Source organism: Sminthopsis crassicaudata, chromosome 6 (assembly GCF_048593235.1).
Source record: "Sminthopsis crassicaudata isolate SCR6 chromosome 6, ASM4859323v1, whole genome shotgun sequence".
In the NCBI taxonomy this organism is placed as follows: domain Eukaryota; kingdom Metazoa; phylum Chordata; class Mammalia; order Dasyuromorphia; family Dasyuridae; genus Sminthopsis; species Sminthopsis crassicaudata.
The window spans coordinates 152149134-152164328 of record NC_133622.1 but is presented as its reverse complement, the minus strand read 5'-3'; the positions used below and the strand labels follow the sequence as shown (position 1 = coordinate 152164328).

Here is a 15195-nt window from a genome sequence, read left to right as displayed (position 1 = left end):
TGAAAAAACATGAGCTGGGTTTCTCAAGGGGTTTCTCCCCCTCAAAGTGAAGTCACATTTACACAAACAAGAATCATAAAAAGTAGGGTGTAAAACGAGGAAAGGAGAAAAAATGTTTTAAGGACATCTAGAAAAAGAGAAAATATTATGGAGAGAGAGAATTCAGAGTCAGCAAGATCTCCTTCAGTTTTGCCATTTTGGGACATAATAGATGCCTGTTAATATAAGAAATGCTTGTTAATTAACTAATTCAGGGATAATGTAATACCAGAGAAAGAAAAAGAATTTGAGGCTAATTTATGTGAGAGCCTCCTAGGAGGATATGGCATAGTGTGCAACAGCCAGGAACTCAGGCTGAACCGCTGGTCTAAAAATGAAAAAGGCTGTAGAGGACCTTCATGTAGAGGATCATTTATCTGATCAAGAGTAAAGAGACCTTAGTTCCACTACTCATCTGCAGATGACTTTGGGAGGTTCCCTCCTTTACAGAATCTCCAAGTTTACTCATTCAGCAATCAACCATCATTTGTTAACTGCTACTAAAGAAACAATATACAACTGACTCCTCCAAATTCAACTGAGAGAGAGGGTGAGAGGAAAACAAGAAAACAGGAACAAGAGAGAAAGGAGATAGGGGAGGAGAGACACACAGAGAAAGGAGAAACAGATAAAAAAGGGGGAGGGAGAGGGAGGAAGAGGGTGAGAGGAAGGAGGAGGGAAGCAGGGAGGGAGAGGGAGGAAGAGAGAGGGGGAAAGGGAGGGGGGGAGAGAGAGAGAGAAAGAGAGAGAGAGAGAGAGAGGGGGGGGGGGAGAGACCGAACTCCACTTGTAATTACACCTACCATTCTACTCTATATGAGCATATACACTGGAGTGAGTATAAAGTTGGTAGGAAATTGGAATCTGTTGTTCCCTTAGCCAGTCTCAGTTCTTGCATACTGCCCCTTCACTGTGTAAAATCTCATTGTGGTATGAATCTAGAAATTTCCTTTTCATTATAGTAACCGTATCTTCATTCATTTTGCTTAGGTTGATAAGAGTCAATGAGAGAGATACTCTTAGTTGGCTTTCCTAGGATTCCCATTTTGTTAGTAAAGCTACTGTTTCCTTTGATCCCTAAGGGTCCCTTTTCCCTCATGGCCAAGGAAAAACAAATAGTGTGATAGCAGTGTGATTACCCTATAATATAATCATACCTGTTTGTGAGGTATTACTTTTACTTGTAAGGAATTACTTTTAGAAGTAATTTTTCCTTGATTCTCTTTTCTCTGATTTGAACAGTAGTATTATCTCCTGCTTCTTTCCTCATCAATAATTTATTCAGGGTAGTGAGAAACACAAGTTTATGTTCAATTAAACATTTTTATTTCCACAGCAATGGTTATGCATAACTTTATTTTCTTTAAAGAAAACCTAACTCATTTGAAACTGCAACTGTTACAATACTTTATCAATGATTTAATGGACTTGTTCTTTACATTTTCTTGATGTATGGCTTGTTATAAAATCATGACTTCTACAATTCTTAAATAATCTTTCCAGATTGGTTATTTATTTTTTATTCATGATTTTTTGGATACTTTTAGGGGATCATTAGCTTCCACTTGGACAATTTTTTAAGGATATGATATTCTTCATTGAGTTTTTGCACCTCTTCTTTCATTTGGCCAATTCTGCTTCTTAAGGAGTGACTTCCATCATTGATTTTTGTTGATTCTTTTATTACCTGGCCAATTCTGTTCTACAGAGTATTGTTTTCTCCAGTATCTCTTTAAGCAAAATTCGTTTCACAGTTGTCTTGCATCACATTTCTTTTCTCAATTTTTCCTCTATCATTCCTGTTTTATTTTTCAAACCACTTTTAGCTCTTCTAAGAATTCTTGTTGGGTTTGTGTCCAATTTGCAATATTTTTCCTTTGAGGCTTTACTTGTTGTAACTGTTTTGACACTGCTACTTTCTTCTGGGGTTTGTTGTTATTGTTTGCTCATTTTTCCAGCCTATTCTTGACTTTGAACCCTATGTTAACGTTGAGTTTTACTTTTGGTGGTAATGGAGTAGGGATGGAGAAGGGGTAGTGTGGGCAGAAGCATTGTCCCAAATTTCAGGCCTTTTCTTTCTTTCTTTTTTTTTTTTTTTTTTGCACTGCTATTTTAAGAGCTAGTTCTGAGTGCATGGAAGGTTTCTTATCCTTATCCAGGAAGGGTCCTTGATCCTTTAATTGTTCCTCAATTGTTCCCCCCGGGATCCTGCTTTTATGCAACCTAAAGCATTCCTCCTTCCCTTTAGAACTGCAACTTGGAAGTGAGAAGTAGCAATGGAGTTATAAAACAGCTCCTGGTACTGTAGCCAGTGCTAGCACAACGGTTCACTGTAATCTCCTTCTGACTGTCTCTTGTCTGAGAGCTCTAAAAGATATGCAGTCACCTCCAAAGCCTACAACTGGAGCTACTGCTACAAATGCACTCTAGGACAATTACCCTCTCCCCATCCTACAGATGTCTTCTTCCAACTTCCTAAGCTGTTTTATGTTGGAAAAATATATTCACCACAATCTTTGTTAGTTGTGCTGATCTAGAATTCAATTTCAAGTGTTATTTTAAGGTTTTTTAAAGGAAAATGTGGGGAAAGCTTGGCTATAGGGTTTCCTTGTTTCACCATCTTGACTCTTTGATTTGAAAGACTTTCAAGGGTCAATTCTGACTATGACTTTCATCTTATACAGTAATTAAGGAATTTATGACATGAGAAATAAGGAATTTATGGCCATTAGGAAAAAGGAAGGTTAGAATAATGATTTTCATCTTGTTCGTTATTCCTATATAGGCTGAATCGGAATTAATTATAACAATTGTGAAGGAACAAAGAATTGAGGATAAAGAAGACATAGAAATTGAATAGCAGTGATATTTTATCTGGTAATTGGGTTTCAGACAATCCCATAGTAGTTACATATCACAGATGGATGATAATTTGGGCCTTTTTGTTTTGTTTTGTTACTACTCCTACCATCCCCACAATACCCAGTTTTTCTTTTTAGGATCCTGAAAACCTGAACCATATTATATGAGATTTATAGCTGTTTGGAAGGTATCTTAATCATCTAGTTCTAGGTTTTCATAAGTGCACCAAAAAAAGTACTATACCAGCAGAAGCAAAATACTCCAAGGCTTCCAGAGCAGGGCCATGGTAAATCAATCTTCCAGAAGCCAGTAAAGTAAGACTGTCAAACAATTTAAAGATGGAATACCGAGGCTGATGTATAGAGAAAATGATTGTTTTTCCCTGCTTAGACATCCTAAAGTGAAGAGAGAAAATGGAATCAGTGAACCTATAAAAAACATGCTTCTTTCAAAGAGGACACAATGTGAATTTCTCCTCCAATTATTAGTTTTCTCTTATCTAGTTCAAAACAAGTTTGCTCTTCATTTTGAAATCTAAGAAATAACACAATAAAATAAAAAGCAATTTGGTTTCCAAAAATTTTTTAATGTTTAGATTTAGTGACAAAATTAGTCATAAGAATGCCCCCTGTCCACAATCTTTAATAACTGAAATGTTTTTGAAATTTACAAGATACTAATTATATACCCAAGACAACTTTTGAATCCTGAAATGTACTTATTTTTTTTATTTTCTTATTTTCACTAGAGAAAACAATTCTGCTCAACTGCCTCCTAAGAAAAAGGATAAAAATAAAGCCTATTAAGCATCCCAGAAATTTAATTTCTGTATTATCAAGATTTGATAATTATCAGTATCAAATTATGATTATTTCAAGTCCAGACATAAAATCCATATGGTATTTTCATATCCTTTTACTATTTCATGAAGTCATCCAAAATGTTAATCATATCCTAGAATAAACCATATATAAAAGCCAGTTCTCACTTAATTTAAGTGAACTGTTCTGCAGACTTACTCCTTCCCCTCACAGAACTCTGTATAATCTCAACACCTCCCTGGCTCTAAAGCAGTATAAGTACCTGAAACAGAGGACCCCTGATATGAGCCTACACCATCACTAACACAGCTACCCTCCCTCCACCATCACTATTGTCTGCTAGGCGCAGAACCAGAGCCAGTGTAATAGGGATCTGGCCATCCACCAAGGAGCTTAATTTACAAAATGCAAATTTATGCAAAACAAAACTCGGTAATAGAAAAATTCTGACAGTGTCTCTATTCAACTGAATAATTAAATTAGTCAATAAGATTAATATAACAATTATTTATTAAGTACCTACCACATGCCAAGCAATGCACAAAAGGTTTTAACAACAAAAACAAAATCTTGTTTCCAAGGAACTGACATTCTTCTTAGAAGGAACATCATGTACACATGTAAATACAAAATAATTTGAGAGATAGAGAAATGATAACTTCAGGAATTAGGAAAGACTTCTTGGAGCAGCAGCACTTGAGTGGACTATGCCTTCCACAAAACTTACCTCTTCAGTAGTAAAAGAACAGCATTTGCTGTGCTGGAATCTAAGCCAGTCGTGGGTTCATCCAAAAACAAAACAGATGGATCAGAAATAAGCTCCATTCCAATACTGGTCCTTTTTCTCTCTCCTCCAGACACACCACGAGAAAATGGAGTTCCCACCTAAATAACAAGAGAGCAGTAAGTTCCACAAAAAGGTAAGTTCTATACTAAATCGTTATTTTAATGTTAAGTTATGGCAACAAATTCAAACACTGAAGACACAATCTTCCATTTGGTAAAATTCCCATCTAAAATAAAAAGAAGAAAGGGAAAAAATTGCTTACCAGATTCATAACCCTGAGGAAGGGTTAAAAAGAAAAGCTTAATTTTAATTGGTCAGAAAAGAGTGTTTTCCATTCTTACTCTCTTAAATCAACTCACATGCCCACCTTCTCTAGAAAGCTTTCCTAGCTTCAATTAGCATCTCTGTCTCAACCTTTTTCCTCAACATTTTTTATCCAGTTTTTTAAACAGTTAATCATGTTCATGTGCCTTGTCTAAATCAGAGGTCTCCAGAATTGGGAACTATGCACTCCCAAACAGGATGTGATTAACCAAATGGAAGATGGCCCCATAAGAGCCAATCATGGGGTTTGTCCATTGTGTAGACTTTCCAACCTCTTCTTACTTGGGGTGTAAGGTGGAGAGGAAAAAGGAGACTAGCCCCTCAGGGGAGTTAACTACTGCCCAGGGATCCATTCCATTCTTACTCTCTTAAATCAACTCACATGCCCACCTTCTCTAGAAAGCTTTCCTAGCTTCAATTAGCATCTCTGTCTCAACCTTTTTCCTCAACATTTTTTATCCAGTTTTTTAAACAGTTAATCATGTTCATGTGCCTTGTCTAAATCAGAGGTCTCCAGAATTGGGAACTATGCACTCCCAAACAGGATGTGATTAACCAAATGGAAGATGGCCCCATAAGAGCCAATCATGGGGTTTGTCCATTGTGTAGACTTTCCAACCTCTTCTTACCTGGGGTGTAAGGTGGAGAGGAAAAAGGAGACTTAGCCCCTCAGGGGAGTTAACTACTGCCCAGGGATCCACAGTTGCTACTGGTATCATTAGGAAAATTCTCCCCTATCCCCTGCTTCTCATATGATGCTATGGCTTCAAATATTTATTTGATGGATGGGCTCTATATTTAGGGCAATAGCTGATGACTAAGACCTCTATCACTTCCTCTTTTCATTTTGGGTGGGAAAGAGTTTCTTAAGCTAAGCAAACATAAATGTATTGTGATCTATAATCACAAATTTCATTCTTCCCAACAAACTCATCTTTCTTCCAAACTTCCCTATCTTTTAATCACACAAACTCACAATGTCATTTTCATTCTCTGTGGTTTACTCTCTCTCTCCCCCCCCACATCCAATTGGCTGTCAAATCTTGCCATTTCTATCCCTGCAATAATTTCTATTTCTTCTGCCTCTTCCCACCCTCCTCAAGCCCTTCCATCATCTCTGGCCTGGATTACTGCAAAACCTCCTAAGTGGTCTCCCTGATTCAGTTCTCTCCCTTTATGAATCCTTCTTCCACATATTGCCAAAGTGATTTTCTTAAGCTCAGAAATGAACAAGTCACTCCTATTCAACAACAAACATCAGTGATTCTATACAAAAGACACTATTTGCTATCTCATCATTTTAAAATGCCTATTTTTATCTACCTTTATAATAGACATAACTATTAGTATAATAGCAGATTATCCATAATTTGCAAATAAAATATTCAGGCATTTTTCAGTTATGTCCAATTCTTTCTGACCCCATTTGGGGTTTTCTTGGCAAAGATACTGGTGTAGTTTGTTGTTTCTTTCTCCCACTCATTTTACAAATGAGGAAACTTAGGCAAATAGAGTAAAGTGACTTGCACAGAGTCGAAGAGCTAGTAAACATCAGAGGCCAGATGTGAGCTCAGGAAAATGTATTTTCCTAACTCGAGGGTCAGCACTCTACCTACTACTGAACCATAAGTATACATATATATTCTCAAAAAATTTTTTGCAGATAGGAGTAAGAAATTTTAAATGTTTAGAGACTTTTTAGAGGATTATTTTTATTATTTTTTTCTTTCTTTCTTTTTTTTTTTCCTGAGGCAATTGAGGTTAAGTAACTTGTCCAGGATCACAAACTAGGAAGTGTTAAGGGTCTGAAACCAGATTTGAACTCAGGTCCTCCTGACTTCAGAGCTGGTGCTCTATCCACCACACCACCTAGCTGCCTCTAGAGGTTTATTTTTAGAGATATTATTGTCTTTTAACTTACTTCTAAATCTAAACTTTGAGACTATAAATTTCTTAAGGAGATAAAATTACACCTCTACATGTTTTACTCTATCCCAACTACCTATCTCTATGAATGAGATACTTTCTGAGTAACTTGCAAAGAATAATAAAAGAATATAAAGAGACGAGGAAAAAAGGGACTGAAAAAGAGAGACCGGCCAAAAGGAAGCTGACAAGTAGAAACAAAAAGTAATAGTCACAAAGCCCTTCTTAGACATAAGTTTAAGATATTCGCTATAAAAAAACAACAGAGCCAAAAGTCACCCATGAAGCAGTATTCTCAAAGATGAATAAAAATCTATTCTTCACTAACTTTGACATAGTGATACCATGGGTACTCCAGATACATAGAATCTCATTTTTATTGTCTTCAATAAAATCTTTCTTACTGCTCACTCTAAGTGACCCATTACATGGAGATTTAGCATAATTTAGTGTAGATAGTGCTGTATGTTCACATGAATCATATACTAAGAAGTAACAAAATAACCAAAAGGAAAAGGGAATTGGCACCAGCCAACAACCCTGAACTAAAAGTCATTTATGAAAATGATATAGTGTATATCAATAAAATTTCTAAATATAGAGAATGTAACTCTATGGTTTATATAACATTTGGCACCAACTGCTCTGAAACTATCAACTTTTATTCATTACCTTGGAATCAGCTACTTTCTCCAAACCCAGCTCCTTAATAATCCTGTGAATTCGTTCGTTCTTTTCATGGTTCTTCATGCTTGTCGGAAGTCGAAGTGCTGCTGAGAACTGTAGGTTTTCTTTTACTGTTAGAGTACCCATCACAACATCATCCTTGTAAGAAAAAATAATATTTAAAATTAATTTTAGGGTTTCACTTGGCCTTCAACTCTGTAACTAGTTAAAACTTACCACAGTCTCAAAGGTGTTTAATATTCTATTACAAACGATAAACATCCAAAGAACAATACCGCTGAACAAAGCAACACTGTAGTCATTGTACCTCAGGTAGTATATAGCATATTACATACTACTTTATATAAAGACTTACTCCTGGTTGATTACTGTCCTTCCATTCTCAAAGAGGACCAAAAGGATCTCCCTATGTTGGAGTCAAGTTACAATGTGTGCAACTGTGGCTGATCAGACCAATATGAATTCAAAATGATCTGCCACAGGCCAGACACAAATAGTCCCTTTGAACATTGGGGTAGCTTCTCTAATTTTGTGCATCTCAAGTTTCTTCTGAGCTAATTCAACTCTACTTTGCTCATGGAGCATAACACCTTCTCTGATGAAGGCACGCCACACTGGCTAGTCCTGTGCCAGTGTCTCCCCATGTCACATAGTCAATTCTAAAGTTCTTAAGAGATCTTGAAAGTACTCTCAAAGTAATTTATCTAATAGAAAAAAACAAACATGGAATTCCTTATCTCATTGTTCAATGGACTGATGATTATCACAGAGGTCCCCAAGGGAGATAAACATACAACCAAGTCTTCCTGTTTGGAGACCTCTTTTCCCTTTTTCCCATTTCCCTTGGTGATCTTTCTCAACAGTTCCTCTGGATCAAATCCTCATCTCTATGAAGACTTTTAAATCTATCTGTCCAATGAAGTGCCTATTAGACATCTCAGAATACACATTTTGTTCATATCTTAAAAGTGTTCACTATGTCCAAAATTGAATTAATTTGCCCCCTAAACTCTTCCTCCTAATCATCTCTGTTTGGCTAGCAATATCTTCTCCCAATGTCCAGACTAACATTTCCAACTAGATGCCTTGTTGACATTTTAAACTCCATACGTGCAAAACTGAAATCTTTCCTCTAAACTCTCTCCCCCTCCTCTCTATTGTTGAGGGGATCCTTACCATCATCCCAATTACCCAAGCTCACAAGCTAGGGATCATACACAATTTCTCACTCTCTTTCATTCCACATATTCAAGCAATTGCCAAGTCGTGCCATTTTTATCTCAGCAATTCATCATATACATCCCCTTCTCTCCTGACATTGCAAACAGTGTTAGTCTTCCTTTCTCTGCCTCAGGTCTGTTCCCACTCCTCTCTATCCTCCACTCAGTTATCAAATGCCATCTTCCTAAAACACAGATCTAACCCTATCAATCCTTCAGGTTAAAGAAAACTAATCGATAGCCAATTAGTAAGGATTTATCAGTTGTTTGCCTAATAAGTCACTGTTCTAGTCTTAATAGAATTATAAAGAATGAAACAATCCCTACTTACAAGGAATTTACATAAATAAGAAATACACACACACACACACATACACACACACACACACACAAACACACACACACATTCTTGTAGTTATTCGTCTGACTTTTCATGGCCCCATTTGAAGGGTCTCCTTTTTTTTCCATTTGGATTTTCTTGGCCAAAATACTAAATTAGTTTGCCATTTTCTTTTTTAGCTCCTTTTATAGATGAGAAAACTGAGGCAAACTGGATTAAGTGATTTGCCCAAGCTAGTAAGTGTCTGAAAGCCAGATTTGAACATAGAAAGAGAAGTCTTTCTGACTCCAGTCTTGTCTATATAACAAGAATATTAAATTAATATAAAAAGTTTCAAAATAGTTAAATAAAAAGCAGTCCTAGAGGGAGGGCACCATCACGGGGGGGAGGGGTTGGGAAGGAGAGAAATCAGGAGAGGTGCAAAAAAAAAATTGCAGAGACAAGACATAAGAAGGGAATCCATTCTAGTGCAAAGCAAAGAAATGGAAGCTATGTGATCAGCAAAGCTATCTAAAGAGAACACAGCAGCTGATAAAGAGAATGAATCAGTATTTGTTCTTTCTCTTTATATGGATGACTTCATATGTGCCTGGGAGATGACATGAAACATGTCCTTAAACTGAACTACCACATATTATGGGGCCAAAGGTATTTATATCTTACTTTCACTATGACTAACTAGCTTTAAAACATTTATCTTGGCAGGTGTCATTAAATAAAAGACAAGGAAACACCCCCTCTTCCCATAATGAATACAGCACCTAAGCTTTTCTATGAAGGAAGCAGGGATTGAAAGGTTAGAAGGGAGAGCCTTTCAGAAGTGGGGATAGCCTGTACAAAAAAAAACAAAAACAGAGCCAGACATAATGTCATGACAGAGAAGAGTTTTTAGGGCAGAAATGATGATTAATTAAAACAAAAAGAAACTGATGATATCACCACATGAGAGAACATAGAGGGAAAAAAGAAGAGAGCCCAGGATAATGTCTTGAGAGACCATCCAGAGTTAATGGTCACGCTATGGATGAAAATCTAGAAAAAAGAACCATAGGTGGAGATTCGACAGAGGGTAACATCATGAAAACCCACACTGGGGAGAGTAGCTGGAAGGAGAGGGGTGATAAACAGCATTAGATGCTGCGGCAAAGTCAATATTTTTCAAAATTAAACATAAGGTTTTTGGTATTTATTTTTCTTTATTTAAATACAATCACCTAATGCCATCACATTTGTGTCCCTCCTAGCATGTTATTTCTTCTAAACATATTTAGTCTAAGCCAGCCAGATTATTTATTATTATTAATTATATTATTATCCTGTCTTTAGGATTGTCTCTTCCATTTTCATCTAGAAATGACCTTAGGATCATAAATGACCTTTTCTTAGTTGAGTCTCAGGCCAAGATTTCCTTCATGGTTTACCCTCTACTGCTTCTCTCTGCTTCGTGAAATATCACTGCTCATAATATTCCATTGTCCTTTGTAAGATTTTACACATTTGTAAGATTTTATATACAAGTTTACATACTAAACTGCCATCTCTTCTCATTTGACATATCTGTCAATTGTTTGTTGACTAAGGTGTCTTAGTATCTTTTTTTGGCAATTCATTTACATATTTTTTAAATAAAATTCCATTTTTCATTACCAGTAACTTGTTTAAATAGGTCAGGATTACATTGTTTTAATTGCATGTGATGTTTTTTCTTGTTATTCTTGTTCTAGTTTTCTATTATTTTTATATTTATTCTCCTTTCTTCTAGATTTTTGTGACACTGCTCTCTACTGAGTCTCCTCCTATCTAAACACTCCTTTCTCAGCATATACTCAACACTACTGCAATTTGGCTTTCATATCCAGAATTCTAATAAAAATCTCTCAACCATCCTAATAATCCGAACACCAAACAGATCAGAAAGTTTTTTTCATCCCTCATCCTTCTTTGTAGTATCTGAAACCCTTGATGACTTTTTTCTCCTTCTGGAAATGCTCTCTTACCTAAAAGTCACAATCCTATTTCTTCTTGACTCTGTCACTACCACATTATTATATTATGTTATTGCATTATATTACATCATATTACATTAGGTAGTAGCTATTCCTAATGGCTAGATTTTTAGTTCTCTTTACTGACAAATTACTCCTTTTAATTATTCCTCCACACAGCTGACTTCCAAAATTCAAACTCCAACACTGACTCATTCCACTCATATCTGCCCATAAGATATTAGCACCTTGAAGTCCTACCTCACACCCCACAAAAAGCTCTTTTATTCCCTAAAATCTGTCCTTCTTCCTAACTTCACTCATCCCATCAGACACACTGACATTTGCATGGTCTCTCTTGTTTCAAAACAAGGTCTTTCTTCCCCGGCCTCTCACAACCAACAATAACTATTCGATTCTGTCCATTCTAATGATCTAACAACATGTCACATATATCTCTTCTCATTCAAACAAAAATTTAAGTATCTACTAAGTACAAGAACAATGCTAGGCTCTATGGATACCGATAAAATGGTGGAAACAATTTATGCCCTCTGCCGACACATATTTACAAGCCCTCATTACTAGACCCACACTTCTAAATAAGCTATTAAATTCCATCTCTATTCTTTCTCCTTCCAAAACTGCTGTATACTTCCATTAATCTAATCTCCCCTTATGAAAAGATCTGGTCAAGTTATTCTTCTGCTGAAGATCTTTTGCTCACTTATGCCCAAAAAGCTCAACCTCCTTTGCTTAATATTCAAAGTCCTCAGCAATCTAAACTATTATATCATTCCATACCAGTCTCTTAACACTTCCTTTCTTTCACATACCTTCAAGGTACTACCAAATTGAACTTTTCTCTCTCCTGAACAATTTCACCCTGGTTTCCCATTTCTATGTGCTGACTCTATTCTTTATGGTTAGAATTTTTTCCATCTTTTTGTCTTTGCCTAAAAAATCCCTATATATTTTTAAAGCCCAATTTTGTCCCCCTACTTCAAAAAGCCGTCTTCCTCCATCACCTCATGAATAACCTTCACTTATCTCACTACTACTACTCACCTCTCCCCTCTCCAAAAATCCAACTCACAGAGCATTTGGTTTTCCTCTTTCTAATTTCAGTCATGTTTAGTAGATTGGTTTATAGGCCTCTGTCACTCCTAACTATGACTCTGCAATATACTTAGCATGTATAGTTTTATATTATCTATGAGAATCACATCTATACACTAGATTATAAATTCTATGAAGGCACAACTACTAGCATGACTTTGCTCTAAATGCAAAAAGTGCACGTATAATAACAGTATGTTGAATTTAATTGAATAGTCAAATTGCACAATGTTGGGATGTATTCCAAGGGGAAAAGAGGGAGCAAAGTTTTACATATAATCCTCTTTTGCTATACATTTTTTTGGTATGTAGTAATGGCCATTTTTGTTAATGTTTGTCAAATAGATAATTAAAAAAAAAACAAAATATAATTAAGAGAAAAAGAGGAAGCAGAAGTAAGAAAAATGAAAACATAAGGGGAAAATTAGTCCAAAAAGTAGTCAAATGTAGTTTATTTTTCTGGTATTGATCATTTGATCAATATACTTTCAACAGCAGTTCTGTGCCACATATTTCTCCTCACAATCAGCCAATGTTGTCTTCCTGAATGTCATGGAGGATTCAGGGAATGCAGAGGGAAGAGATTGTAGAAATGGCTCCAGCTTGACCAAGGACAAAAAATAGAAAGTATTGCTCTTATCCATTGCTTACCTGTACAACATAACCTGAGTTACATTTGAAGTTGGCAGGCTGAGGAGCTCCGTTTAGTAAAACTTGTCCTGATAGTCCACGAGGGTCTTTCCTAGCAGCTAAAACATCTAACAATCTGTAAGGAGAAAAAAAGTTATGCTAAATTCTTATAAAAGAAAACCTGTCTACTTTGCAAAACATAAATCTAACATTCTGTATCTAAATCTAAATTAAGAAAAACAAGTTGATCAATAATTCCAAAGCTAAACACTATTGGGAATCAATACAGAATGTAGAAATATACATTTTATTTGACTCCTCTCAAGCGCTTTTCTATTTAAATCAATACAATTCTATAGCACTTCCTAAAATCGAATCATGATACTACTATAAATTATTTCTTCTTGCTCCTGCTCATCCTTGTGTGGAGATAAGAACTAGGAAAATTGGGAGTTTCTTGTTAAGTGAAGAGGACCTGAATTCAAATCTAGCCTCAAACACTTAACACTTGCTGTGTGACCCTGAACAACCTCCTTTTAAAAAAGAAAATACACTGAAGAGAGATCATCTAAGAATTATTGGACTTTCTGAAACCCTTGATCAAAAAAGAGCCTAAATATCATTATTCCAAGAAATTAAAAGATAAAATTTCCCTAATTGGTGAATTCTTTCAATTTCTAATTTACCCTATCACCATCTGAAAGATTCCAAAATGAAAGCTCCCAAGAATATCGCCAAATTCCAAGGAGAAAATTGTGCAAGAAAATGAAATAAAGAACTTCTAAACATTCCTGATAGAAGGACCAGAACTAAATAGAAAATGTGACATTTAAACACAAAGCTCAAAAGGAGCATTAAAAATTAAACATGAAAAAGAAATCATAAAAGACTCAATAAAGTTAAACTGTTTACATTCCCAAGATGAAACAGAAACCTTAAGAGACTCAATAATGTTAAAGTGTTTACATTCTCACATGGGAAAATGATACAATTCCTGGGAACTTTATCATTACTAGGGCAGTCGGAAGCAGTCTACATAGACTAAGGGCAGAGGTGGGAGTGAACATTATGTTGGGATGAACCAAAAAAAAAAATCCCAAAGGGTTAAGAAAAGCATGGATGCACCAGGAGTATAGAAAAGGGGGAAGATTATCTCACATAAAAGGAAATACAAGCAAAAGCTTTAACAAGAAGGGGAAACTGGGATATGAGGGTGGTGAGTAATGTATGAACCTCTAGTTCAAAGAGGGAAGAAGAGGTATACATGTTACACACACACACACACACACACACACACACACACACACACACACAATTGGATACAAATATACCTTATTCAACAGGGAAGGGTATAAGAATAGAAGAAATAATAAAAGAGTCAGCAGATTGAGGGAGGCAGGGGTCAGAAGCAAAAAAAAGTTCTTTTTTAGAAGAACAGGATAAAAAAGAGAGAGAATAAACAGAAGAAAATAAGATGAGGAAAATACTCAGTAAGCATAACTAAATGTGAATAAGGATGAAATTACCCATAAAATGGAAGCAGACAGAAGAATGGATTAGAAATCAAAATCCAACAATATGTTCTTGATAAGGAACAGACATGAAACAAAAAGATTCACATACGAAGTTAAGATAAGGAGGCTGGAGCAAAATTTAACAGGCTTCAGTTGAAGTTAAAAAAAAAAAGTAGGGGCAATAACTATGATTAAAGTCAAAGCAAAAGCAAATTATAAAATATATTTAATTAAAAGAGAATAAAAGAAACTACATTTTGATAAAAAGGTACCACAATGAATCAAAATTAAAAATTTTGCAGTAAGTTTCTGATACTTCAAAGATAGTTTTCAGATGAAGAAATCAAAATCTATAGCTATATGAAAAAAAATTGCTCTTACTCTGGGTTAGAGAAATTAAAATTAAAATAAATCTTAGGTACCATCTCACACTTATGAGAAATGACAAATTCTGTGGCAAAAGTTACACCAATAAACTGCTGGTATACTTGTGAATCAGTCCAATTATTTGGAGGACAATTTGGAATTATACTTAAAGTGCTAAGAAACTATGACTACCAGCTATAAAGAAAAAATAAAAGGACCTATATGAACAAAATTATCTAGATCAGGTTTTTTGTTTGCTTTTTGTTTTTTTGTTTTTTGTGATGGCAAAGAATGAAAAATTGAGTTGATGTTCATCATTTGGGTAATGCCTAAATAAGCTGTGGCTTATAATTTTGATAAAAGTATTATTGTATTATAAGGAATTAAATAGGGCATACTTTTAGAAAAACCGGGGAACACCTGTGTGAACTGTACATCCGTGTGCAGAATAACAGCAATGTTGTAACCAAGATCAACAGTGAAAGACTTGCCTACTGTGAGCAATGATCAAAGACAATTCCAAAGAATTCATGATGAAAAATGCTACCTACCTTCCAGAGAGAAAACTGATGAAT

The 15195-nt window shown here is 35.5% G+C and overlaps 1 protein-coding gene across 4 annotated transcripts in view; it reads right to left on the bottom strand.

The window, feature by feature from the left end:
• The window catches only part of ABCG2 (ATP binding cassette subfamily G member 2 (JR blood group)), a 72738-nt gene that overhangs the window by 26515 nt on the left and 31028 nt on the right, over positions 1-15195 (bottom strand). For all 4 annotated transcript variants that reach the window (XM_074274839.1, XM_074274837.1, XM_074274836.1 and 1 more), the window contains 4 exons: positions 12762-12876; positions 7432-7584; positions 4450-4607; positions 3145-3296 (listed from right to left, as the gene is read on the bottom strand). In XM_074274839.1, the coding sequence (XP_074130940.1) occupies positions 3145-3296; positions 4450-4607; positions 7432-7584; positions 12762-12876 (578 nt within the window). The remainder of the gene's footprint in view (positions 1-3144; positions 3297-4449; positions 4608-7431; positions 7585-12761; positions 12877-15195) is intronic.